At 36.4% G+C, this 23966-nt stretch overlaps 3 protein-coding genes across 4 annotated transcripts; 2 read left to right on the top strand and 1 right to left on the bottom strand.

Moving 5' to 3' along the window:
* Window positions 1-306: 306 nt before the first annotated feature.
* On the top strand, window positions 307-2520 carry LOC124449843 (alpha-2-macroglobulin receptor-associated protein-like). The gene is made up of 4 exons (XM_047000758.1): window positions 307-802; window positions 1277-1611; window positions 1901-2053; window positions 2138-2520. The coding sequence occupies exons 1-4, from the start codon at window positions 370-372 to the stop codon at window positions 2192-2194; spliced, it is 978 nt and encodes a 325-aa protein (XP_046856714.1). The 5' UTR covers window positions 307-369; the 3' UTR covers window positions 2195-2520.
* On the top strand, window positions 2454-12769 carry LOC124449842 (phosphoribosyl pyrophosphate synthase-associated protein 2-like). 2 transcript variants are annotated; one of them, XM_047000756.1, is made up of 10 exons: window positions 2454-2708; window positions 2904-2959; window positions 3412-3478; window positions 3563-3744; window positions 3821-3933; window positions 4248-4303; window positions 4822-5047; window positions 5974-6120; window positions 7721-7894; window positions 12489-12769. In XM_047000756.1, exons 1-9 carry the CDS (start codon window positions 2635-2637, stop codon window positions 7877-7879), a joined length of 1080 nt encoding a protein of 359 aa, XP_046856712.1. In that variant the 5' UTR covers window positions 2454-2634; the 3' UTR covers window positions 7880-7894; window positions 12489-12769. The 2 variants fall into 2 exon arrangements, with proteins under 2 accessions (XP_046856712.1, XP_046856713.1); XM_047000757.1 differs by lacking the exon at window positions 12489-12769 and adding an exon at window positions 8330-8622.
* LOC124448006 (transmembrane protease serine 9-like) lies at window positions 8989-23183 on the bottom strand. Its single transcript, XM_046999015.1, has 13 exons — window positions 22731-23183; window positions 20856-21235; window positions 19674-19893; window positions 18972-19225; window positions 18500-18607; window positions 16893-17140; window positions 15015-15147; window positions 13578-13669; window positions 12474-12571; window positions 11836-12080; window positions 11332-11451; window positions 11074-11261; window positions 8989-9246 (listed from the first exon to the last, which is right to left on the bottom strand). The coding sequence occupies exons 2-13, from the start codon at window positions 21097-21099 to the stop codon at window positions 9067-9069; spliced, it is 2130 nt and encodes a 709-aa protein (XP_046854971.1). The 5' UTR covers window positions 21100-21235; window positions 22731-23183; the 3' UTR covers window positions 8989-9066.
* Window positions 23184-23966: the final 783 nt, after the last annotated feature.

Raw genomic sequence — 23966 nt, 5'->3', positions numbered from 1 at the left:
GAACGGTGCTTACTAAACTGTGAACAACAAGACTACAAGTGGTTATTTAGGCCATAGCATTTGATGAGTTTTATTAAAAATGTTTTCATATGCCAAGAAGTCAAAATGAATGTCCGCTTTATGATAGGCGAAATGAAATAGCATCTATCGTTGGTTCAAATTACGAGTCAAAAGGTAGTGTTTGTAACTTTTCTCTATTCTTGGAACCATTATTTTACCAGAGGCAAAAGTAAGGTGTGAGTTCTTTTACACTCTATTGTACACATGGCGTACCTATTCTAAAGTAATTAAAATTAATTTAAATTAAAGTGATTTTAAAGTGAAGAAGTAAATTATTTATACTGAGTTTTTTTTAGGATTTTCACTGAGATGAACGTTAAATTTCTGTTGTCCATTTATTACTTATGTATATCTTCATGGTCTTGTTTTGTTAAATCGTCTGCCGTGAACGAGGAACATCCATTTCGGATGCGAAAGGTGAGCGTACTTTGGGAAAAAGCAAAACGTATTGGACTGAGTCAAGAGAAAATGAACAACTTGTACGTAGAGTTGGAAAGACAGGATCGAGACGAGAGAAAATGGAAACATCAGAAACATAACGGAAAAGACAAGTATGGCGAAATGGAGGCGATCTTAAGAAGTAATCTTGTAAATATTATGACAAAATACGGTTTGGTTGTTGAGAAAAAAGATAAAGGTAGCGAGCCAACTGGAGATCATATTCACACAAACAGGGTGCAAGATGGAGCGTTTGTGAAAGATAATAGACTTGAGAAGTTGTGGGAGTATGCCAAAAGCAACGGTGAGTAAATTTAATCCTTGTCGGAAAAATATGAACGCGATATTGTGGGACAGCATCTATTCAAAATATAAATTACGCATTGTTCTAGTTTCTGGGACCTCTGAACGACTGATTTAGTGTCTTTGTTCGATAGAAAAAGCCCACAAATTTTCTATATCTGTTTATGGGCCAACTTTTAAAAAATATTTCACAAAGAATAGTTAGGCGCTCGTACACACTCGAATGTGCACGTCGGAGTATAGGGAACTTAGGAACAAACAGTTTTGCCCCTCTAGTAGGTAAAACAAATCAATTGCATTTTCTGACTGATGGAAACACCGAGCTGACTAACTGTAGCCAGTAATTTAATTTAAATATACAATATTGTTAAAGGGATATAAGGGACTCACTATCAATGTCCAAGTACAAGTAGTGGTAATGATATATATTACTGGATATATAGTGGCATGCATCTGATTTAAATGATGGCTGTAGGTGGCTTCACTAAGCAAGAGCTTGAAGATTTACGCATCGAGCTGGGTCATCATCACGATAAATGGAAGCAATTCAAGGATTTGGTTAATTTAGTGTCATCATATGAAGATAATGAGAATGTGGTCGACAATAGTCTGCCCGATTATAAAGATATTGCAAAATTAAGAGACGAGATGGATGTAAAACAGAGACAAGTTGAAAATAGTTATCGCCGTTTAAAAGTGAAGGTGTTACAAGGAGCTGTGGACGAGGAATATCATGATTATCGTGTTCGAGATTTGTGGAAAAGAGCTAAAGCTCAAGGACTGTCTGGTGATGAACTTGATATCATTAAGGTCTGTTAAAGTATCTTTAAATGTGGCTTTTTCACAAGGTGTACTTACTCAACTGCACTTATGAAAAGTTAAGCTTGTTCAGAGATTGATAGAGGACAAAAAAACATCAATCCATTCAAAATTATTTGCTTTTCTATGAAATACAAACTCTACAAAAGTCGGAGGCTGGATGTAGAATAACCATCAATGTTTTAGGGGATGTGTGTCCTTTAATTCACAGTTATTTTGTTATGCGTTTGTGTTTTTGAACTGTGTCATGAGTTAGTAGTTAGAGATTGTCATATTTTAGGAGGAACTCCGTCATTTTGACAACAAGATAGTCAAACATGATGATCTTCAAGAACAACTTGACTTTGCACAAGATTTATTGGACAAAGGACATGATCACCTGAAAGGAAAACATGAAAAACTAACGGCAAAGGTTCAAGAACATAGGAGATATGTAAGTTTATAAAAAGATATTGAATTATATTCATGGTTAGGGAGATACAACATGTGCATTTCATTGAATTTTGTCCACATTTAGATAAAGAAACTTTATGCCACATATGACAGCAAAATTGGACCACATAATGAACTGTGATGATGGAAGAACAGTTATGTGTTGGTCAGTTTTTGGACAATTCCAAAATGTTTGGTTACTTTGGTATCAAAATCCCAAACTTCGGATTTCATAGTGTGAAGTTATAGATCAGTTTGAAATAGTTTTTTGCACTCCCTCCTCGGTTAAAGGCTTTATAAAGATAAATACATATTACAATATTAGTTCATGTACGGGGGGCGTGCACTAAGTTTCTTGGCGGCTTCTTTTAAACACGAGCAACGCTTTGTTAATCAAAAGGATTGCTTTAGTTATTGAATTTGATTGTTTGTCAGTACAATTATAAATGTCCATGTTTGAAGCTTTCATTTTCTAAGTATCACTTTCACTTTGATGCATAGAAGTATTTTCTATAAATTAATGCGAAAATATTGAAATGAAAGTATAGAAAATAGATATAACGACACATTTCGTGTTGAAATATGGCGTCCACAAAGCCCGACTTCGTTATTTTTGCTTTAAATTCAAACAAGGATTTGGCAGAGAAAATTGCAAGGTACTAAAAGAGCATTTTTTTCGTGAAATTTCGTAACCTTTGGCATATAGCAACAGAGTAACTGTCGAAATAAGTTTCGTTTTTAGAAAAGTTTGTCTCTGCACATTAAATACAGCTGTATAAGCGTGGTTTATTGAATTTGTTGAACTTAAAAAAGATAACACAAGCAATTCATAAAACATTGAAAAATTTTAGTCGTTTAGAAATGCCATTATCAGACATAGAAATTGGAAAACAATCCGGCAACGAAGGTAATTATTTACTAAAATTTATACAAATTTTATGTACATAAAAGCTTTCTATCTAATGATCTTTATTCATAGACTTGTAGACTATCTTGCTATAACTGGTCATGTTCATTGAATGGACTGTCTCTAACCAGTAATAATCAGTCAATGAACTTTCCTCAGCCATGATTAGTCACATGTATTCAATAGACAACTGTAATGTTTGTGAATGTAGATCGTCCAGGTTGGTATAGTCCTGAGAAGGACTGTTTTTGTTGTTGTTGACTGATCCTGTTGTTGTTGTTGTGGACAAGCCTGGACGATCTACATTTACAAACATGTAACGATACTCCCGGGTTCAAACCATTTACTTTAAGACAACTCTAATCATGACTAGTTATAGTGATCTTATCATTCAAGGATGAGGTCTATCTAGTCATGTACATCAGATGAAAACCAGTCTCTATTTATTCCAGAAACAAAAGTCAACATGAGCATTTCTGTTCGAGGAAAAGATGTGTTTATTCTACAATCTGGATCTGCGTAAGTAATAATTGATAATTTATGTAATATAAGATGAAATGTTCAATTTTGAAGTGACTGGTTTTTGAACAAAATTTCCTCCAGTGAAAATATCAACGTGAACGATGCCTTGATGGAGTTATTGATAACTTGTTATGCATGCAAGACATCCTCAGCCAAGAAAATTATTGCTGTTGTTCCATATTTACCCTACTCTAAACAAAGCAAAATGAGAAATCGTGGCTCCATTCCTTCAAGACTTGTTGCAGATCTACTTTGTGTTGCTGGTGTGTTGTGCTTATTTGTGAAACATCAATTCCGTACTGATTATCCGTAAACATTTATTTGCTTTCTGTATTGAAGGTTTGTCTGGTTTGATTACCATGGATCTTCATTCCAAAGAAATACAGGGATTCTTTAAATGTCCCGTTGATAATCTTAGAGCTTCTCCATTCATTGTACAATACATTCAGGAGGTATGTCTTTATCTTGTGTGTAGACTGCTCATAACATTGTTTTTACTGTAAAAAATTGTTATCTTCCATACAGATGTGAGTCCATTGTAGCCTATGTCAAAATACTTCACTGAAAATAAATATCCATTTTAAAGTACTTAAGAACAAGTCCTTTTGGAAGTGTTTATCCTTGAAGATTCTTTAGAAGTTTCTGACCAATGGCATTTTAATAAAAGTATTCTGAATTGAAAATGAGCCTCTATAATTTACTTTGACCTAGCCTAAATTTGCCATTGACCATTCTTACCAACATAATTTTTTTGTTTTTTCCAAAGATTCCAGATTATCGGAATGCAGTGATTGTATCAAAAAATCCTCAAGCTGCTTCAAGGTAAGTTGTAAAATATTTAATATTTCTCAAGAAATGTTAGTTCGACATTTAGATCAACTTGAGTTGACAGATCATCATGTAACTTTTCCTATTCTCATTATCTCCTAAAAATATCATGTCATAGGTATTTTTGTTTTACTGTATAAGTTATATAAAACGTTTTTTCAAAGTCTTTTTAATAAATAAGCAATATTATCTTTTTTGCATTAAACTTTATCTATTCAAATTATTTCAGGGTGGGGTGGAAAGGTGGTGTCTATTTTATTTCATATTTTATCGTATAGAATTGTTTCCCCGAGGGGGGAGGGGTAATTTCATTTTTCTCTCTTGTCAAGGGTTAAATTCTGTGTATTTTCAATAGAAAGTGGCATCCACTATCTTTCATTGAAGAGGGGGGGGGGATAGTTTGACTTTTTTATCTGCATGTTATTCTCTTCTTGCCCAGTGTTGCTTTTCCTAATATTTTTAGCGAGTGGACGCGTGGTAATATTTATTGTTGTGTAATTTAATTCTTTCAGAGCGACCTCTTTTGCTGAACGTCTTCATCTTGGCTTAGCAGTTATTCATGGTGTTCGTCAAGAAGCTGAAAGCGAAGCCTGTGATGGTAGAACATCTCCGCCTCCTCAAAAGAAAACTTTCACATATCCTTTACCTGGGAATATGAGTCATTTAGGCTTATTGCCAAAGGAAAAACCACCTATGAATGTTGTTGGAGATGTGAGCGGAAAGATTGCCATTATTATAGTGAGTTGTATTTTGAATTGTTTTAATAATAATGTTTGTAGTGTTTTATTTTGGTGAATACAGTAGTGGCTTACCCAGAAGGCTAAGTAAGCTTAAGGCTACTGGTTTGAGAACGCTGTGCTTTCTAGACATAATGAGTTTTTAGTTTTCGCTTTTCCGGACTGTTAAATGTAATGCTAAAACGCAAAGAAATTTATTTTTACGTGCTGCTCAATGGAGGTCGTCCAGTTTAGTGGAGTTCTGAGAAGGACTGTTGGACTTAATAGACATTTGAAATCTTTATTCCTTGTGCGAGAGATCTACATCTACAAAAATGTCACAATATTTGCGCGTTAAAACCATTCACTTTCATGTTTATGTCGATTTTGACACAAGTTATTTAGAATGTATTATTTTCCACTACTGGGGAACGAAAAAGGCGGGAAATATTTTCACACACCCTTGGGAGCCCGATTGTGAATCTGTGTGGCGGGTGATGTAGGGTTACATGTTTGTAGATGTAGATCGTCCAGGTTGGTATAGTCCTGAGAAGGACTGTTTTTGTTGTTGTTGACTGACGTTTCGACAACCTTAGCGGTAGTCATCTTCAGAGACTCCCGGGTTCAAACCATTTACTTTATTACGATCATTTGGACGACGGTGTAGGTTATATTAAGCACATTTTGTTGTTGCATCGGCAGAGCTTGACGAGAGTAACACCCGCCCACCCAGATGGAACACTAAAGACATATGTATATTGGTAACTAAGACTGTTGAGTTTAGGGTCGCTTAGCCGATGTAATGGTAGCTGTATTAACTGTTTTTATGAATGTAACAAATGTCAAGCTTGCGGCGGATTTGCTTCAGCAACTCTCAGTTGTGTGTAAGAAGACATGTTTTATATCAATGTAACACGTCATTAACATCATCTTTCTTGTGTTATTCAGGATGACATGATTGATACAGTTGAACCATTCTCTGATGCCGCTAGTTTACTCAAAGAACGTGGTGCGTACAAAGTTTATGTCATGGTAACACACGGTATTTTATCTGGGGACTGTGTCCGACTTATCGAGGAATCAAATATTGACGAGGTTAGTCTGTAGTTACTGATTGGTCGACTACTATAATGGAGAATCCGCCTTTCCGACAGTATACACACGTGTCAAAAATACGAGATCAAATTACAAAATTCGGACAAACAAATGGTCGGACATTGTATTGTTTATGTAGAATATTGGCAATAAAATGGTTAGGAGATGCTTTTGAATTTTGGGGGTTTTGTAAATCTGAAATTTTGAAAACAAAAAATATCGTTTTCGGTCCATTCCCTCGATCCCCGAGATAGTTGAGCACTAGAGCGTCGCATGTTAATTAAGGGAACCAGATAATCCTTGTTTGCCATGAAGCCCATGGACGGTTTGCTCGTGGTATATGAGCAACAGCAAATAAGAGAGTTAAATCAGACAGATATAAACCAATAAAAATTGTATAAAACATGTTTAAGGTTATCTTAAATTATAAGTGTCACAAAAAGGCACAGTGTGAGAAGAAGTTTATTGTATAGGTTCATTTTATGAGAACTCTTGTAAAAAAAAAGAGATAAAATTCGAAAGCAAAAAACCCCGTTTTCGGTCCATGCTTCCCGATACCTTCTTAAGCGCAAGGCACTAGAACGCCGCATGTTAACGTTTCGGTAGGAGATTCCGGCCCCTCCACGCTATCCTACTTGGGAGATGCAATAGCAAGCTTCCGCCCATCAGACCCGAGATCACCTGCGATAGGCTTTGCTCGGGGTACGCAGGGAGAGTGCGGTCGCCACCGAAGTGTGGGCCCCTAAGCGACTGCATACTACATCGCACCCAGCTTCCACTGCTAGTTGACATCTACTATACCTAGTATTGGCTTTATATATATATACAAAAATTCAGAGGCTTACGAAAGTTGTGGTATTAATAATGTCACTACTGCGCATGCCCAGATGATTTCTTTAATAATTTGCGACTAAGTGAGGTAATTGCCACGAAAGTAGTGCAAGTGTATCTAGTTAGGTGTTGCCATGACTATGAACAATTCTTCGAGTGGACTGCGCATGCGCTTGAGCATGCGCAGATGCTTTCTCTATTAAATTGTTACTAAGCATGCTATTTACTTCAAAATCAGTGCTAGTAGATGCAGTTGGTCGTTGCCATGACCATGAACTTGAGCATCAGATCAAGTTGACTGCGCATGCGCAGGATGATTTATCTGAAAATTTGTGACAGAGCAAGCTAATTACTCCATAATTGGTACTAATACATACAGTTGGTCGTTGCCATGACCATGAACTTGGAGAGTTGGTGGAGTTGACTACGCATGCTCAGATTAATTCTCAATTAATTTGTGAGAGTTAAACTTCATATAAACATATCTTCAGAGTGAAGGATGACTACCGCTAAGGTTGTCAAAACGTCAGTCAACAACAACAAAAACAGTCCTTCTCAGGACTATACCAACCTGGACGATCTACATTTACAAACATGTAACGATACTCCCGGGTTCAAACCATTTACTTTAGCGCTTTCATAACAAATGCTTAGCATCACGACAATTCTCACTGTGCTTTCTTAAGCTTGTCACAAGATCGATGTTTTTATCGTAGAAACAAAAAATGTTTTTAGTTATTATCTTAGAGGGCTTTTTTTACATGTTTAGGTTGTCGTTACGAACACCGTTGAACATCAATCAAAAAAACTTCAATGCACTAAGATCAAAACTATCGATGTTAGTGTACTTCTCGCAGAAGCTGTGAGGCGTATACACAATGGCGAGTCGATGTCTTACTTATTTCGAAATGTTCCTTTACAGGATTGATGCTTTGTTTATAAGGTAGGAATTAAGGCTGTTCAATTGAGAGCAATGGTGCATTACTAATTACGACGTCCGTGTACGCTGAGACAAAGTAACTGATATCTTTTTCCTCCACTAAGTTCAGTCTCTTGACGATGTTTGTGTTCTTCACGCTCATTTGCTTTTGTATTTCCTGTCTTGTGTTTACAACGTATAGCGTAAACAATCGAGAAAAATGTAAAGTTCGAAAGGTCTTTTAAAACTCTGTTCTCAAGGAAACAGGGAAAACGCACTACTTTACGTGCAACGCGCATTCAAACTGCACATAGTACGAAAGCCCTTTTTTTTCTCAATATTTATTCGCACCTCGTACGGTTTTTAAAAGCATAAATGGTGTAAAATAGGCACATTTATTTTAGCTGGTCTGGAATAGTTTAAAGTAATTATGTCTCGATATCACGTGTTTTTTGAAAGCCCCGTCCTATTGGCTGAAAGGATGGCTTAAAGGTTGGCTTAAAGGTTGGCTTAAAGGTTGGCTTAAAGATTGGCTTAAAGGTTGGCTTAAAGGAGGCTTCAGGGTCATGCTTTGCGCGCTTGGTTGGCCATTTTAAGGAGCCCGAAAATGGCGGCTGTAATATGTTTGATTTAAGTACATAAGTACAGCATATAAATACTGCATGAATACCGTAGCCGCAGTCAAACTATCAACCGTAAATGCTTCCTGTAAATAAATATCATCACATAAGTCAATAAACGAAACAAAACCTCCACTGAATACGCTTCGGATTGCTTATCACACTAAAGTGCACGAAAGTTCCCGTGTATGAAAACATAGACATTAAGCGCGCAAAGCACGACACTGATACTAATTCTTTAAGCTTACTCAACCCACAGAATAATCCGCTACTGACTGATAGTGATTTAGGATCAAGATTAAATCAACACTATTGATGCTGGATCAACACCAAACTAAATGTATTTATCCCAGGATGGTGATCAATCGAAAACTATTGATCTCTAAAATTAAGAGCGTATTATCACTATTCAAGATCGAGATCAAAGTAGGACTATTGTTGAAAAATAACTTTTTATGTTTCGTGTTTTTGTGTTCAAACTGTGTGAATGAAAATATCTTTAAACATGTTGATACAGTTTTTATTTAAAACATTCTTACGTTATTTGTAATCATATAATCCTGTCTTAAGTTTCAATTATCTGGAGTCACTAGAAAGTCTACTGTTCAGTAAAAGCCTTAGCCATTTTTTTAGAAGTCTTAACATGGCCAAAGAAGATTTGTCTTCACTTGTTACGGTGATTTTTTTAACTTCTTCGGAAACTTTCTTCTTCGGAGTGTTCATCATGCTTTTGATCCATTCTGTGAAGACTTGTACCTGTGTTTAAATGAGGATATGCGAGTGGGTAGTTAGGGTATTTAGAAACATAATGTTTAAACATGTACCTGTGTTTAAATGAGGATATGTGAGTGGGTAGTTAGAGGTATTTAGGAACATAATGTTTAAACATGTACATTGTGTTCAAATGAGGATATGTGAGTGGGTAGTTAGAGGTATTTAGGAACATAATGTTTAAACATGTACATTGTGTCCATATGAGGATATGTGAGTGGGTAGTTAGGGTATTTAGGAACATAATGTTTAAACATGTACATTGTGTCCAAATGAGGATATGTGAGTGGGTAGTTAGGGTATTTAGGAACATAATGTTTAAACATGTACATTGTGTTCAAATGAGGGTGCGTGAATAGGTACTTTTTTGGGTTTTTTTGTAACTTTGTTTACCCAGGGTAACCTCATCAATTTTATAGCTGTTCTCCCGAGGATCCTGCTTTCTATATTTATCCAGACCTTGTCAACTTTTCCCGTAAGTCCCAACTTTTCCCGTAAGTCCCAATTTTGCCCGTAAGTTCCGAACTTTTCTCGTAAGTCCCGAACTTTTCCCGTAAGTCCCAACTTCCCGTAAGTCCCAATTTTGCCCGTAAGTTCCGAACTTTTCTCGTAAGTCCCGAACTTTTCCCGTAAGTCCCAACTTTTCACGTAAGTCCCAACTTTTCACGTAAGTCCCAACTTTTCCCGTAAGTCCCAACTTTTCACGTAAGTCCCAACTTTTCCCGTAAGTCCCAACTTTTCCCGTAAGTCCCAACTTTTCACGTAAGTCCCAACTTTTCCCGTAAGTCCCAACTTTTCCCGTAAGTCCCAACTTTTCACGTAAGTCCCAACTTTTCCCGTAAGTCCCAACTTTTCACGTAAGTCCCAACTTTTCCCGTAAGTCCCAACTTTTCCCGTAAGTCCCAACTTTTCACGTAAGTCCCAACTTTTCCCGTAAGTCCCAACTTTTCCCGTAAGTCCCAACTTGTCACGTAAGTCCCAACTTTTCACGTAAGTCCCAACTTTTCACGTAAGTCCCAACTTTTCCGTAAGTCCCAACTTTTCGTAAGTCCCAACTTTTCCGTAAGTCCCAACTTTTCCCGTAAGTCCCAACTTTTCACGTAAGTCCCAACTTTTCCGTAAGTCCCAACTTTTCCGTAAGTCCCAACTTTTCACGTAAGTCCCAACTTTTCCCGTAAGTCCCAACTTTTCCCGTAAGTCCCAACTTGTCACGTAAGTCCCAACTTTTCACGTAAGTCCCAACTTTTCACGTAAGTCCCAACTTTTCCCGTAAGTCACAACTTTTCACGTAAGTCACAACTTTTCACGTAAGTCACAACTTTTCCCGCAAGTCCCAACTTTTCCCGTAAGTCACAACTTTTCCCGTAAGTCACAACTTTTCCCGTAAGTCCCAACTTTCACGTAAGTCCCAACTTTTCCCGTAAGTCCCAACTTTTCCCGTAAGTCCCAACTTTTCACGTAAGTCCCAACTTTTCATGTAAGTCACAACTTTTCCGTAAGTCGCAACTTTTCCCGTAGCACCCGTAGAAAACCCGCCAGTTTCAATTATAACTTTTTACTGTATAAGTATTGAGAAATTCATCCCACACAAGCTGCACCTGGTCGCAGGCCAATTTACCTTGACCAGGGAACAAGAACTTACAACTCAGCGATGGAGGGCGTAGAGTTTGAACTCTGCGCCCATGAGACATAATGCTTTAACCTGTACCTTGTGTTCACAGAAGGATACATGAGTAGATCATGAGTGATATTTAGGGATAGATACTGTATCCTATACAGAACCTACTATTTATTTCTAAACATATACAATACCTTTGTAAAAACGCTGTATCTGTCACTGACTCTACATCTTCTGGATCCCCAACTTGTAATCCCTTGTAACACCCAGTATCCCTGGGGATTCCTGCAGACATATGGACCACCGCTATCACCCATACATGTGCTAGCCCCGTTATTGTCATCACCTCCACATAACATTTCATGAGTTATATATTGAGCATCTATAAAATATGGTTATAATGTTAGCGTAGGTTTATAACGTGTGTGAAAATTATCCATATATATCCTTACACCATCCATATCTGTACCAAGGGTTTGCTCTTCTTCTGCATGTATGTTTTGTCACTAATGGAACGTGTGCTTGTTGGAGCAAGCGTGAATATGTGTTACTTCTTTCTGTCTTTCCCCAACCTAGGTGATGTTGTTTACGATTAACGCAAGTTATTTTGTTTTAGTCTTGTTTCACCAACAAGTTGCATAACACACACCATCCAGTAACACAACTCATACCAACCAGTTATATAACACACACCATCCAGTAACACAACTCATACCAACCAGTTATATAACACACACCATCCAGTAACACAACTCATACCAACCAGTTATATAACACACACCATCCAGTAACACAACTCATACCATCCAGTTGTATAACACATATCAACCAGTTACATAACACACGCCATCCAGATATATAACATATACCAACCAGTTATATAACACACGCCATCGAGATACGTAACATATATCAACCAGTTACATAACACACACCATCCAGTTAAATATACCAACCAGTAGCATAACATCGTAAATCTTTATGCAGATAGTCGTCTGCTGTTGGTAAACAAACAGTTCCAACCCACTGGTTTAGGATTGCTGGTTTTGAGAGCTTTATAAGTGCAAGATCATTGTTTCTAATCACTGGTATGTCGTGTTGTGGGTGTGTAATCACTTTCTCAACACCTATCGTCTGCTCTCGACCTTCGTATCGCGATCTGTCAAAATCTCCCAAACGTATTTTATACATGGTTGGCGATCTATAAGATTTAACAATTTAAGTCAGATTTCCTCCTTTTGTGAAACATTATAAAGTTATCTTCATTGCATATTTAGTAAGAACAATTATTCGAGGTTATGTGTAAATGGTTCATTAGCATGCAATAATAGTATAATAATGTAATAATAAACCGATTATACACAATTAGAACACTTTTACTACCATATATAGTAATACTTTTTTGGAAGTGTAGTCTGTCCGCAAGTCTTAGTCCTACTGCGTACAGAACATCGTCATTATTCATTTCTTTTGAAATCTATGGTATTTATAGTGAGTGAACAGACAAAAATGAACACACTAGGATTAAAGAACTTGACGGGCTACGTCATGGGGAGTTTTAAAGATTTTAAATGTTTTTTTTTCTTTTTCGTACGTGCTTCGAACGCAGTGTGCTGCCGTTAGTACCCAGGACGGATGAATGAGTGCTCCGGAACAGATAAACCGTTTTCTATAGCCATATAACAAGATTGCCTAAGAAGACAAACAATCATCTATTACTGATCTTCAATAATGGTGAGTTTTAGACGTTGGGTAGTATAAACTTTAAGTATTGTTTTTATTTCGATAAGTTTTTCTTGTGTTATTATCTATGACTTTAATTCGAGTTAATATCTTATAAATACATCGGACTGTATAATTTATTCTTTACTATACAATCGCAACCTTAAATTTAATGTTCGATTGTAAGTTATAATTCATGACGGTAATGCGTCCAGCGTTCCATCTGCGTACTTGAAGTAAGACAAATCTTTATCCTGACATTAACACTGCAGCTAATAAGATTGATTGCTGTAGTTTACACATTGTAATCATGTTGAAAAGTTCTTTATTAAAGATGCTTACTGTGTTTGCACAGGATTGTACAAACCGGGGAGACCTTTGGGAGAACTCGAGAGTAGATCAGTGCAAACTCGAGATTCGAGGGTTTCACCTGCGTGAGAGCTCTCACAAACGTCTATTAAAGATCGCATAAGCCTGTGCAAACACGAAAATCTTTATTTCTTTTATAACAATAATACGAAGCAGATAAATTTAGAACAAATGTTTTAATTTTTCCTCAAACATGTATTCATGATTGATTTGCAAATTCTCTGATTGATTTCAATGATTGAGCTAAGATCGGAGTTGGCACCATTGAACTATAATACATGGAACGCTACCTGTAATACAAAACCTAATAATTTTTTGAAGACGTGATTTTACCCCAGACACGCGAGATTTTACCCCAGACACGCGTGTGTAGTCAATTATTACTACCCGCGAGAGAATCTCGAAACACTAGACACGCGTGTCTGTGTGTAATATCGCGTAATATCCAGACGGATGTAAGATTTGGCTTCAGATAGCGTTCCAGATGTAGTTTAGTTCAATGGTTTGCACTGGATGATGCAAACTCGGCTATGAACCAATCAGCGCTCGCGTTTTTTAGCTCGCATTTTATAATCTACTGTATTTTTACGATTTCTATACAATGCACCTGCCAAGGCCAAGCACCAGGCAATGCTGTATGTCCAGCTACAACTCTTCGTCTAACGCCGCTTGGATTTGATTTTCCACATTGATATGGTGCTGTAGACAGTAAATAAGATCAATGGGAGGTTATTGTTGGCAATGGGGGGTTATTATTGGCAATGGGGGTTATTATTGGCAATGGGGGTTATTATTGGCAATGGGGGTTATTATTGGCAATGGGGCTATTGTTGGCAATGGGGGGTTATTATTGGCAATGGGAGATCATTTTCGTCTATGGAAGGTTGTTAGTGTCCGTTGGAGGATTAGTAACGTTAACAGGAAATTATAAAATGTCTGTAGATGAGTCTGGAAGTTTATTTGCGTCTTTTGGGGGGGACTATTGATGTCAGTAGGGGTTTAATAACGTCAATGAGGAATGATTAATGACAAAGAGGGATTGTTTGTTCGATTTTTTTTTCTACTCAGTGCGTTGAAAATTGCTCATCGAAGTACAGCGTATGTCGTAATCCAATAAAATCAATAAAATTTAGCTAACTACTGGAGCTGCTGTTATTTAGTCAAGGCTATAATTGGACTTATACAAAGCGTTCTTAGGGCTGTTCACATGAGCCCGCGGTAACTGGGATTCAGCGAGGCGTGAAATGATTTTGAGTCATTGAAAGGAGCAAAAACTTGAAGCGCAAAAGTTACGAACCTTTCTTAAGCGTCATTAGTCATTTTACTTGTAATTTTCAAATCAGGCAAAATAATTTGTTTTCTTTTTTAAAGATTTTGTGAATTTGCAAAGTCAGAGCATAGAAAAATTGCTCAAATAAGTTTTTGTTGTGAAGTATTCAATCTTTTCCATTTGCACAAATGTTTTAACGCCTCGCTGAATCCCGGCTACCCGGGCTCATGTGAACAGTCCCTTAATCCAAATGCCAACAGAAGTTGTCAGCATCAGTAGAGTTCGTAATCCGTTTATTTTTTCCTGCTATGCTAATCTTGTATTCAATCACCGTATGAACAATAAATTTTTAAAGATGTGAATGTGATAATGTCGCGTGATATAATGACGTTTGTTCAAATGAAAAATGAACCCGGAGGATTTTTGAGATCTATTTATAACTTGATTAATTATAAATCTAAATGAATTCATTCAACACAAACGCCTTTCTCAACTGCGCTAGCATTCGCGTCGACTAACATGACGTAACAACGACAACATAATCATGATGCAAGCTTATAACGACTATAATAAATATGAAAACTTTACAAATGGTTTTAATACTGTTACACGTTGCTATGCATTGTATTTTTGCATTAACCTTGCGAACGCACGGTCTCAACATTAAAGTACTTTGTATGAATGAGTTAAACGTGTCTTTGTGTGTAGATATTAAAACGCTGTGGGTATAATTTCATACTGTGATCTTTATTAGCAATGACACGAACATCTAACCTGAACCACTCGATGTTTTATTGGAATCCACATCAACTGCAGTTATAGTTTGTTGTATCAAAAAGAAGACGATACTTAGCACTATGATGCTGTACATTTTTGGAAACCTTTCAACCATTTTCGAGTATCGAAACTACGTCGTCTTTCCTTTTTTTTGTTCCTTTCTTTTGTTGAAAAACAGCGTAGCGGGACACCTTTATAAAGAAAGGAAAAAGCTGTGGATAACTCGGTTAAATTTATTAGAACGTCTTTGTTTTCCTTGTTCCTTTTGAAGCATATGTATGGTACCGATTCTCTTAAGAACACTTTGAGAATTCCTGTCATATCTTGTTCAAATTACACCAACGACATTTTTGAAAGTATTACCTTTTTAAAACCTTTGCCTTCTCTTTTGTGTACGATTAAAAAATAATGCGTAGAACGCTCTCTGCCTTTGTACCAAGTATCCTTGTGAGGCGCGCGCTTGTTGCAAATATACCGGTTGAACCCTTTGCGCACTTTATGCTAATGACCTTCGTATGTAACCTTGAGACAGTGTATTTGCAATGTAAACCACATTATGTCAACATAGGGGAGATTCTAGACAGTACATCAGAATTTTTGAAAAACAAGATGGAATGATTTGCTTCGTCAATTACGATGATTGATGTCGACAATAAAAACCTTATATCTATTTTGTTAATAAATTTTTATTAACTGTTGAAATGTTTTATCATAAAACGAAGGCAGTCAATGCTGGAAATCAATGAATAACTTGGCTTGATTGTTTATTTGACGTATTTGCGACTAAATACCTTTTTTCTTTGATTTACCGTCGCATTAATCTAATTGATATTTGAGATTTCTGACATTTTCGAATGATTTCCGATGGTTTACCGATTGTTTTCGGATGGGCACCGATTGTTGTCCGATGGTGTATCGATTGTTTTCGATGGGTTACCGATCGTTGTCCGATGGTGTACCGATTGTTTTCCGATGGTGTACCGATTGTTTTCCGATAGTTTACCGGTTGTTTTCCGATGGGTTATCTTTCATATCAACGACAATAACACCAGTTTGAAGTTTTTCCTTTTTATTTTTCATTTATTGGATGATTGAATGATTTAAATTATTTTACAAATGACGTTTTAAAGTACGATATTTTTAATTTTGACACTAGAAATAAATAAGTGAAAAGAATTTGGAAAAGCTAACTACGAAATACAATGCTTTCATTAAATACACAACTTTCTTCATTCTTTAACCCAGTTGCTCTATAAACTATCATTCTTCAACTGTTGAACACGTCTTTTTTATACCATATTTTGATAAATAAAACTCCCTAAGCTATAAACAAGTTCCCGAGCACCGTAGCCTTTGATGAAATTCATAAATTCTTTCCAGAAATTGTTATTATTCGAAAGCGAGCCTAAATTATTAAATAACTGGTCATTTGACACTCAATTAAACCTAGGTTAAGTAAAAAGCTAATTATTCAATAACAGAGCACAGTTAAAAACTTATAAAAAAGGATCTTCGCAGATGGTTTCGCTGTTTCTTGTTTGTTTTTCTCGCTTGAAAAACACATCGTGTTCTACAGCATTTACTTGGCAAACATGTAAAACTTGAATAATTTCATTTTAGTATAGTTTGATGGTGGGGTTTTTTGAACATGACTTTTTTATCCCTTTTCATCTGTTTGACTACACATATATATGTGCTGAACTTTGACAATGATGTCCGTGAACTTTCCTTCGTATTAACTGTCGATTTTATGACCAATACAAGGGTTCAATGCCAGCACTAAATATGTCCATATTTGTTTGTCAACTTTAAATTAACTTTATTGCGTATTGCGAAAAAGCCTTCCCACAAGGCTCTCTAACGTTGTGCAGTTCAGGAGTCTGGACTCGAATTTAAGTATTTGTCGATCCATTTACGGAATTTGCTAACTTGGGCAAAGACGGTAAAACGCTGTTTCGACGAGCAGATAGGCGATCCCCAGCTGATCACACCTTGTACCTCCCAGTATCCCTGAGTATTTCTACATACGTAAGGACCACCACTATCCCCCTGACAGGCGCTTGCTCCTGTCTGATCATCACCACCACATATCATATGTTTCGTAATTTTACGATTGGATCCTCCTGCAATTAAAAGAAACTTTTGCTTGAGTTCAGGTGAATGGACTGAAGTTAAGGTTAAGAAGGATAGACTAACGTTAAAGTTAAGGTGGATGGACTGGAGTTAAGCTTAAGAAGGATAGACTAACGTTAAAGTTAAGGTGGATAGACTGAAGTTAAGGTTAAGAAGGATAGACTAACGTTAAAGTTAAGGTGGATGGACTGAAGTTAAGGTTAAGAAGGATAGACTAACGTTAAAGTTAAGGTGGATGGACTGAAGTTAAGCTTAAGAAGGATAGACTAGCGTTAAAGTTAAGGTGGATGGACTGAAGTTAAGGTTAAGAAGGATAGACTAACATTAAGGTTAAGGTGGATGGACTGAAGTTAAGGTTAAGAAGGATAGACTAACGTTAAAGTTAAGGCGGATGGACTGAAGTTAAGCTTAAGAAGGATAGACTAACGTTAAGGTTAAGGTGGATGGACTGAAGTTAAGCTTAAGAAGGATAGACTAACGTTAAAGTTAAGGTGGATGGACTGAAGTTAAGGTTAAGAAGGATAGACTAACGTTAAAGTTAAGGTGGATGGACTGAAGTTAAGCTTAGAAGGATAGACTAACGTTAAAGTTAAGGTGGATGGACTGAAGTTAAGGTTAAGAAGGATAGACTAACGTTAAGGTTAAGGTGGATGGACTGAAGTTAAGGTTAAGAAGGATAGACTAACGTTAAAGTTAAGGCGGATGGACTGAAGTTAAGCTTAAGAAGGATAGACTAACGTTAAGGTTAAGGTGGATGGACTGAAGTTAAGCTTAAGAAGGATAGACTAACGTTAAAGTTAAGGTGGATGGACTGAAGTTAAGGTTAAGAAGGATAGACTAACGTTAAAGTTAAGGTGGATGGACTGAAGTTAAGGTTAAGAAGGATAGACTAACGTTAAGGTTAAGGTGGATGGACTGAAGTTAAGGTTAAGAAGGATAGACTAACGTTAAGGTTAAGAAGGATAGACTAACGTTAAAGTTAAGGTGGATGGACTGAAGTTAAGGTTAAGAAGGATAGACTAACGTTAAGGTTAAGGTGGATGGACTAAAGTTAAGGTTAAGAGGGATAGACTAACGTTAAAGTTAAGGTGGATGGACTGAAGTTAAGCTTAAGAAGGATAGACTAACGTTAAAGTTAAGGCGGATGGACTGAAGTTAAAGTTAACAACGATAAAGTAAGGTTAAGGTGGATGGACTGAAGTTAAGGTTAAGAAGGATAGACTAACGTTAAAGTTAAGGTGGATGGACTGAAGTTAAAGTGAATTTCTTGCCAAGAAAGTTGGATAAAAATTTATTTATTTTGAATTATTGAATGAAAAGGGAGTAAAATTCCTAAATAATGTCTGTACCTGGTGACTTTGCCAATCTCACGGCACATTTTCTTCTATCGGCTGGTGGTATTTCAACTTGTCTCAACATCTGCGACATATATCCTCTGTGTTTTATTTTACCCCAACCTGAAGACAGAGATATAATCTGTGAGGAACAATACAGTTTAAACGAGACATTTCATTTAGAGAAAATATTTTGAGTCATGTATTGTTTTGTATTTTCCACGGATCATTTAATGTTTTTACCCTGTTACAATCACCACAATCAACATAAACAATTGTTTGAATAACAGAAATAAACTAACCACAGCATGAAGAAGATCATTGTTCACTTATTTCTTATATCAAGGGTGTTAATATTTGGTAGAAAAGATGCTGTTTATACAATTTATTTGGTCTATATCAACCTTCATATTCTTTCTACACGTCGTCTTATATTTGTCGGGTGTTGAACATTTCTTACACCAAACTCAACACAAGTATATCTTACCTGTTATATAACATCTGGTATTGGGATCACCAATTGGAACCTCATAATTAACTTCCGGTAGACACGCCACGCCCACTCTTTTGTTCAACTTTGCTGGTTTCTCTAACTCCAATAATGCGATATCGTTGTTCAGCGGATACGGCGAAAAGTACAGCGGATGACGTATGACCCTTTTTACCAGTATATCTTGTTCGTGTGTTTCGTTTATCATGCGGTCAAAGTCTCCCAGACGAATGGTATAATAATGCTTTTTCCTGTTGCAGTAAATAGCTATGGTTAATGACTCTGGAATAGGTGCTCTTAATGCTACGTTTTTGCATTGTGCGAATACAATGGGCAGCGGTTAACACCCATTTCGGAATAACAATGACGTGCTCTTAATGTTACGTATTTACCTGCTGCGAATACAATGGGCAGCGGTTAACACCCATTTCGGAATAAAATTGAGGTGCTCTTAATGTTACGTATTTACCTGCTGCGAATACAATGGGCAGCGGTTAACACCCATTTCGGAATAAAATTGAGGTGCTCTTAATGTTACGTATTTACCTGCTGCGAATACAATGGGCAGCGGTTAACACCATTTCGGAATAAAATTGAGGTACTCTTAATGTTACGTATTTACCTGCTGCGAATACAATGGGCAGCGGTTAACACCCATTTCGGAATAAAATTGACGTGCTCTTAATGTTACGTATTTACCTGCTGCGAATACAATGGGCAGCGGTTAACACCCATTTCGGGTGAATAAGTGTACCACCACATATAAATCGTTTGTTGGTGTAGCCCTTTAACATCAAAGCTTGCCAAGGCCATTTTCCGGGGACGCTTATTCTTCCTTCAACAACTCTTGCTCTTACTTGTATTGATTTTGATATTCCGCATTTCGGCTTGGAGGTGACTTCTTCTTCAGCCATTAACACTGAAAATGGAGAATTGAGGATCTTTAGTTCTAGAAATGAGTGCAGCGAGTTTTTTTGGATTTCAGTATGTAAGAGTTACATATAGAGCTGTAAGTTCCCATACAAGACTCACATCTTACCACCTTAAATCACAGAAACCTGTCAAATGGTTACTATGCTACTGTCGTACTTCGTAATCACTTTATAAAATAAACACAACGAAACGCGTGCGCTGATTGGTCTAGAGCCGTGTTTGCATTAGCCAGTGCAAAACAGTCTGAGCTCGACCAATCAAAACAATTAATTAGTCAACGACAATTTGCAAATCGATCACGAATACATTTTAGCGAGAAAATTTAAACGTTTGTTTTAAAAAGAAAGAAAAGATGTTTTTCGTGTTTGCACTGGCTTTGCAAACCTTGGAGACGTTTGTGAGAACTCTCGAGCATGTGCAACACTCGACCTTCGGTCTGGGGTTTGCACTGATCTGCTCTCGAGTTCTTCCAAAGGTCTCCTCGTTTTGCATAAGCTTGTGCAAACACAGTAAACATCTTTTATTTCTTAAGTAGTTAGTCCCCTGTTACCAAACCGGCCGCCCTGGCTGAAAACTAGAAATTTAATAAAATTTTAGTTGTTATGTCGTCTTTTTTCACAATTAATGTCGATTTTGCCCCCCGTATCCTTTGGCGAGCTACGGCCAGCATTTTGCAATTTTGACTTTGAGATCGTTTCAAAAATGTCAACGTAGCGGTTTCAAAATTTCTGTGTTGAAAATATCGTCCTTAAATCAAAAGCAAAACACAAAATTTAATAAAAAACATCGCACAATGATACAATTAAAATAAAAATAGGTTGTCGACAGCGCTTAAAACATTCGTAAAAATTGGCAATCATGGATGAAAGTTTGCAAAAGGTAGAAACACAGTTTGTCTAGGATTATTAGCGTTAGATTTTAAGCAACTTTATTGACAAATTCACTAACCGTTGTTTGAGCGTTCTACGCCATGAATGCACGTGTAAACCACGTGAAGATATTTGATTACACCGGGACAAGCATCTTCAAATCTTCCTTCCTTCGCATCAATATGGCAAACTCTTTTTCCATCACAGATTTCTTTCACTTTCGCCGTTGTCGAAGACTTTGTTGTACAATTTTTTACATTACCATGACCACACAAAATTGATGTTTTCTTCCGTAGTCTGCTTGAGTTATGTTCAAAATCCATCCATGTGGACAATGTAAGTTCTTATTCTGATTTGGACATAAAACTTGTCCGTGGAGTCTTTGTGAGTCTGTTTCTGTTGTGACTTGCGATGTCTTAACAAGTGATGAAATTTTCTCCACGACCTCATAGGGAGCTCCTGTTTATAACATTTTCACAGAAATTATTTTTAGTTTCTAAGATATTCGTGTTCTCTGTTTCCTAAGATGTTCATAATTCATTTCAAGTTCTCTGTTGTTTATAACGCAAATTTTGTCTACTTCATGGAAGGAAGATAGAAAACATTATTCTGTTGATGGAAATACTTCATGTAAGGAAGATAAAAACATCAATCTGTTGATGGAAATCGTCATGTTTAATGATGTTTGTAGACAGATATGATCTAACACAAGGTCATGTGGAAGCAGCAAAGCTGATAAGTGTTTACTTCCGCTTTCAATATCTTTTGCCGCATCTTAGGCGCAATTTTCTTACCGGAATAAGAAACTAATAAAATACCAAATCATACGAACTGCGAAAGTTCACAGGATTGAAATAAAATTTATTTATTTTATTTCATAATTACTATTTCTGCTTTGGGGTCTTATGAAACAAAACATTGTCATGTTTTCACGAACACTTGACGATACTGAGCATGCGTGCGCGACAACTATTACTTTTCTGTAATTCTAAATTCTACCACATCCGTTAGAGTGAGTCGTTTTTATCATCACTATGTTTTTGCCTAACGTCATTTTTTGTAAAAGCAATTTTTCCCAAATTAGCCATGTCCTTTTCTCTCTGAAGTCACAATTTAAATAACAGTTTTAATATTTCGCAGTCAAAGTTCATGAATCATGATAAGGTAGTTTTTGTGATTGTTTAACATTTCTCAATGATGATATTTTGTCAGAATAATAAACTACGCTTTAGGGTATCTTCCGTTCTTCAATCCGTTTTACAAACATCTTGGATTGTTTAAAATATGTTTTGTAAAAAAAAGTTGAACGTTTACAGCTGTTTTTACTCTTCAATTGGTAATATTTATGCTTCAAACAAAACTGGTGGGATAGGTCGTTAGAAACAGCGTTTTTATAATTGGTTTTCACCTAATTATCTTAAAAAAGATACATATTTTAACGGGTACCAGATGCTAACTTTTCGTAATTGTCAAACGCAGTTTAAGCACACAATATTAAGACGATAAACGCGTCATAAATATTAGTTTTTATAGCTTTAAAGAAGATGTAGCTATTGATATATTTGTAAAATATTGATGTAGAGAATCGAGGTACTTTTCAACACACATTCGTTTGACAGATACGGGAACGTGTTGGCATTTTACGCATCGTATGCTAATTTTGCGCATTTAGAAATTGCTCGTCCATTGTCATGTGATCTTCGCATTTGTTCTCGAAGACGAATTTAATCTGTTAAGTGTCTTTGCGTATTGTGGGAATATTTGGCTCTTGGCTTCAAAAAGGTCGCATAAAGAGAATCGAAGGTCAACAACAGCTTATTTTTTTTCAATGTCCGAGTAAAATAAAAAATAATCTACATCGGACAAAATGCGCATAAAATTACTACTGCTGGTTCAAACACCCTCCGTAATGCAAGTCGAATTTATATAATTACTGGGGTGAATAATTTTTTACCTTTTACTGAGCAAAAATGCATAGCGACGCATGTGATGATTAATTTGATTGGCGAAACAGCAATCTTCAAGCACATCCTTGTGGTATGTTGTACAAGATCAATACTTTATATGTTTGTACAATGGCTTTGGAAACCGTTATCGAACACTTCTTCCAATGAATTTCCAACTTCTTGCTGTTCCTGTAACCGCTCCGTTCGCCTTTGTGATGCTGTGTGCTTTGCATCAACTAATGATCCTTTTATTCTATCGTTCAAGTTTGACGATTTCCTCCGCAAAAAAAAACAAAATCAGTTTGGTTTGTTTATTTTAGCATACCCGCTGTTAAAACTCTGTTGCCGGCTTCCACTATAAATTTAGTGACTCACTCAAAAATATAGCTGCAACTTCTATTTTTGATAACCAAATGTTTTTTACGATCGTACGCTGTGCATTATACGGAATGAATACAGCGATCTCTCAATTGATCTTTTAAAGTCGCTCATACTGTATTGACGGAAAGAAACATTATAGCATGTATAAAGTGTTGACAACTTTAGCGAGGGATGTTGAAGGTCAGACGTGGCGGGAAGTACTTGTGAAACGGTGTTAAACAATCTTGCAGCAAAACAATGCCTGACAATGAAAAATAATACGACGTCAATTCCTTTTTGACGTAAATCAACTGGAAATACACCCAATGTACCTTTAACGTAGGAAATGTAATTTAATCAAATTCAAAGGACGCATGCATGCAGTTTCATTTTTCTGTATTCTTTTCGTGGTGTATTAAAAATTTCAACGCTGTAAAATGAGAAATCAATAAGAAATCGCCAATTAAATATTTGGCAACTTTTCCCTGAAACGTGATCGCATGTGCCATTTATAGTTTTTTTACTCAGGCGATAAAATTTCTAATTAAATTTATAAATCATTTTGATGAATAACCCTTTGATACTGACACATAAAATCACCCTTTGTCCTTTGTTTCGAAACCAATTGTTAAACTTGAAAAAAAAAACCTTGGCGCCATCTGGGAATCATTGTAATGTTTTTTTTCTGTTGAAGTTTTCATTACGATATCATTGCATAAAGCAAACATGCTTTCTTATATTTGACAATATAGAACCCGTAAAAGAAATTAGCATAAAACGCGCTTTCCCGCGCAAAATCAAAATGTTTATGATTGTTAGGATCATTAGAGGATAGCATTTCAATGCATTTCAATGCGAATGAAAACATATCGCATCTTATAACA

The sequence above is a fragment of the Xenia sp. Carnegie-2017 genome, unplaced genomic scaffold, assembly GCF_021976095.1.
Source record: "Xenia sp. Carnegie-2017 unplaced genomic scaffold, XeniaSp_v1 HiC_scaffold_23, whole genome shotgun sequence".
In the NCBI taxonomy this organism is placed as follows: Eukaryota; Metazoa; Cnidaria; class Anthozoa; order Malacalcyonacea; family Xeniidae; genus Xenia; species Xenia sp. Carnegie-2017.
Note: the sequence above shows the minus strand (reverse complement) of the source record. Positions and strands in the feature narration are given on the sequence as shown.

Coding starts and splice junctions, on each gene's coding strand:
- LOC124448006 (XM_046999015.1), bottom strand. CDS start 21,099: ATGGATTTTGAACATAACTCAAGCAGACTACGGAAGAAAACATCAATT. Junction 15,148..16,892: donor TAAATTCGAGTCCAGACTCC/TGAACTGCACAA, acceptor AAGACGACGTAG/TTTCGATACTCGAAAATGGT. Junction 11,262..11,331: donor TTGGTACAGATATGGATGGT/GTAAGGATATAT, acceptor CATATTTTATAG/ATGCTCAATATATAACTCAT.
- LOC124449842 (XM_047000756.1), top strand. CDS start 2,635: ATGGCGTCCACAAAGCCCGACTTCGTTATTTTTGCTTTAAATTCAAAC. Junction 3,479..3,562: donor ATTCTACAATCTGGATCTGC/GTAAGTAATAAT, acceptor AATTTCCTCCAG/TGAAAATATCAACGTGAACG. Junction 3,934..4,247: donor TTGTACAATACATTCAGGAG/GTATGTCTTTAT, acceptor TTTTTTCCAAAG/ATTCCAGATTATCGGAATGC.
- LOC124449843 (XM_047000758.1), top strand. CDS start 370: ATGAACGTTAAATTTCTGTTGTCCATTTATTACTTATGTATATCTTCA. Junction 803..1,276: donor GGAGTATGCCAAAAGCAACG/GTGAGTAAATTT, acceptor TGATGGCTGTAG/GTGGCTTCACTAAGCAAGAG. Junction 2,054..2,137: donor TTCAAGAACATAGGAGATAT/GTAAGTTTATAA, acceptor GTCCACATTTAG/ATAAAGAAACTTTATGCCAC.